At 34.6% G+C, this 1,334-nt stretch overlaps 1 protein-coding gene across 1 annotated transcript in view; it reads right to left on the reverse strand.

Moving 5' to 3' along the window:
• TSNAX (translin associated factor X) overlaps nt 1-1,334 on the reverse strand; it is a 116,584-nt gene that overhangs the window by 93,003 nt on the left and 22,247 nt on the right. The window contains exon 4 of the mRNA XM_007938483.2: nt 289-419. Within this exon, the coding sequence (XP_007936674.1) occupies nt 289-419 (131 nt within the window). The remainder of the gene's footprint in view (nt 1-288; nt 420-1,334) is intronic.

Consider the following 1,334-nt stretch of genomic DNA (forward strand, 5'->3'; position numbering starts at 1 on the left):
TTGAACCACCAGCCTTCTGGCTAGCTGTCAAATGCCTTAGGCACTACGTTACCAAGGTTGGGCAATCTACTTCCGTAGAGATACTGCCTCGGAAACCTGAAGAGGGGTCACTATGAGTCACAATCAGCTCAATGGCAGTGGTTTTCAGTTTTATATTACTACCCAAAATCCTCAATTTTTAAAAGTCAATAGGCTATTTCACTATCAGTAAAATTCATGCAACCCACACATACACAGTATAGCACACTATTTGGAAAAATGTTACCAGTGAAGCAAATCTACACTTACCTATAGTAATAGCTCGATGGAATTGATGCATGTCTTCTCCTGATAGCTCCTGGGCTACCTGCAATATTTTTTGTCGGACACCATCCAATTTAATTTCTGATTCAGTCAGTATTTCTTCCATATCAGGAGCACTACAAGAAAGATATTTAGACCTTTCAGAGCAGATGTTATGACAGTTATAAAAGTGAAATAATGTAAATATCAATTAACACTGGACTAAATAAATACTGTATATATTTGTATTCTTAATACTACAATTATATTAAGAGTATGTAAAAACATGCAAAATGTTGTAACATAATATTAAGTTAAAAAAAGATGTATACAAAATTGTAACTATAACATGATCACAACTGTGAGTAAAATATGTGCATAAAACATGACATCTGGAGGCTTCTGCATTCAGTCCATCCTGCCTTAACAGTTACAAAAGAAACAATTATCTTCCTGCCTTAAATAATTATAAAGAAAAACTAGCTATTGAAAAATGGTTTTCATCAATAAAACCAGTAGCTGTTTGTTTGAAAAGATGAATAAAATTGACGAAGACTGATGGAGAGGCCTTTAGCTAGACTGACAATGAAAGATGCAAAAAATAACAATAAAAAATAGAAAAGACCTTTTAACTGACCTGACTGAAGTAAAGAGAATTATTACAGAATATTATGAACAAGTGTACATCAGCAAACTGGATAACCTACCCAATATGGGCAAAGTTAGATGCACAGAACCTACGCAAACTGACTCAAGAGGAAATACAAGTCACAACAGATTGGTAACAAGGGAAATGATTGAAATCAGTGATCAAAGAGCTCGCAACAAAAATAAGTCCTGGACCAGATGTCTTCACTGAGGAATTCTACCTCATATTTAGAGAAGTGGTGACACCAATACAATTTAAACACTTCCAAAAGATAAAGAAGGAATACTGGACCCAATGAAAGAACCCCCAAATACATAAATCAGACGTTAAAAGAGTTGAAAAGCCAAATAGATGACTCCACACTCATAGTGGGAGACTTTAATACACCACTTTCTTTGAAAGA

The sequence above is a fragment of the Orycteropus afer genome, unplaced genomic scaffold (genome assembly GCF_000298275.1).
Source record: "Orycteropus afer afer isolate SDZICR_OR568_19922 unplaced genomic scaffold, OryAfe1.0 scaffold00050, whole genome shotgun sequence".
Lineage (NCBI taxonomy): Eukaryota > Metazoa > Chordata > Mammalia > Tubulidentata > Orycteropodidae > Orycteropus > Orycteropus afer.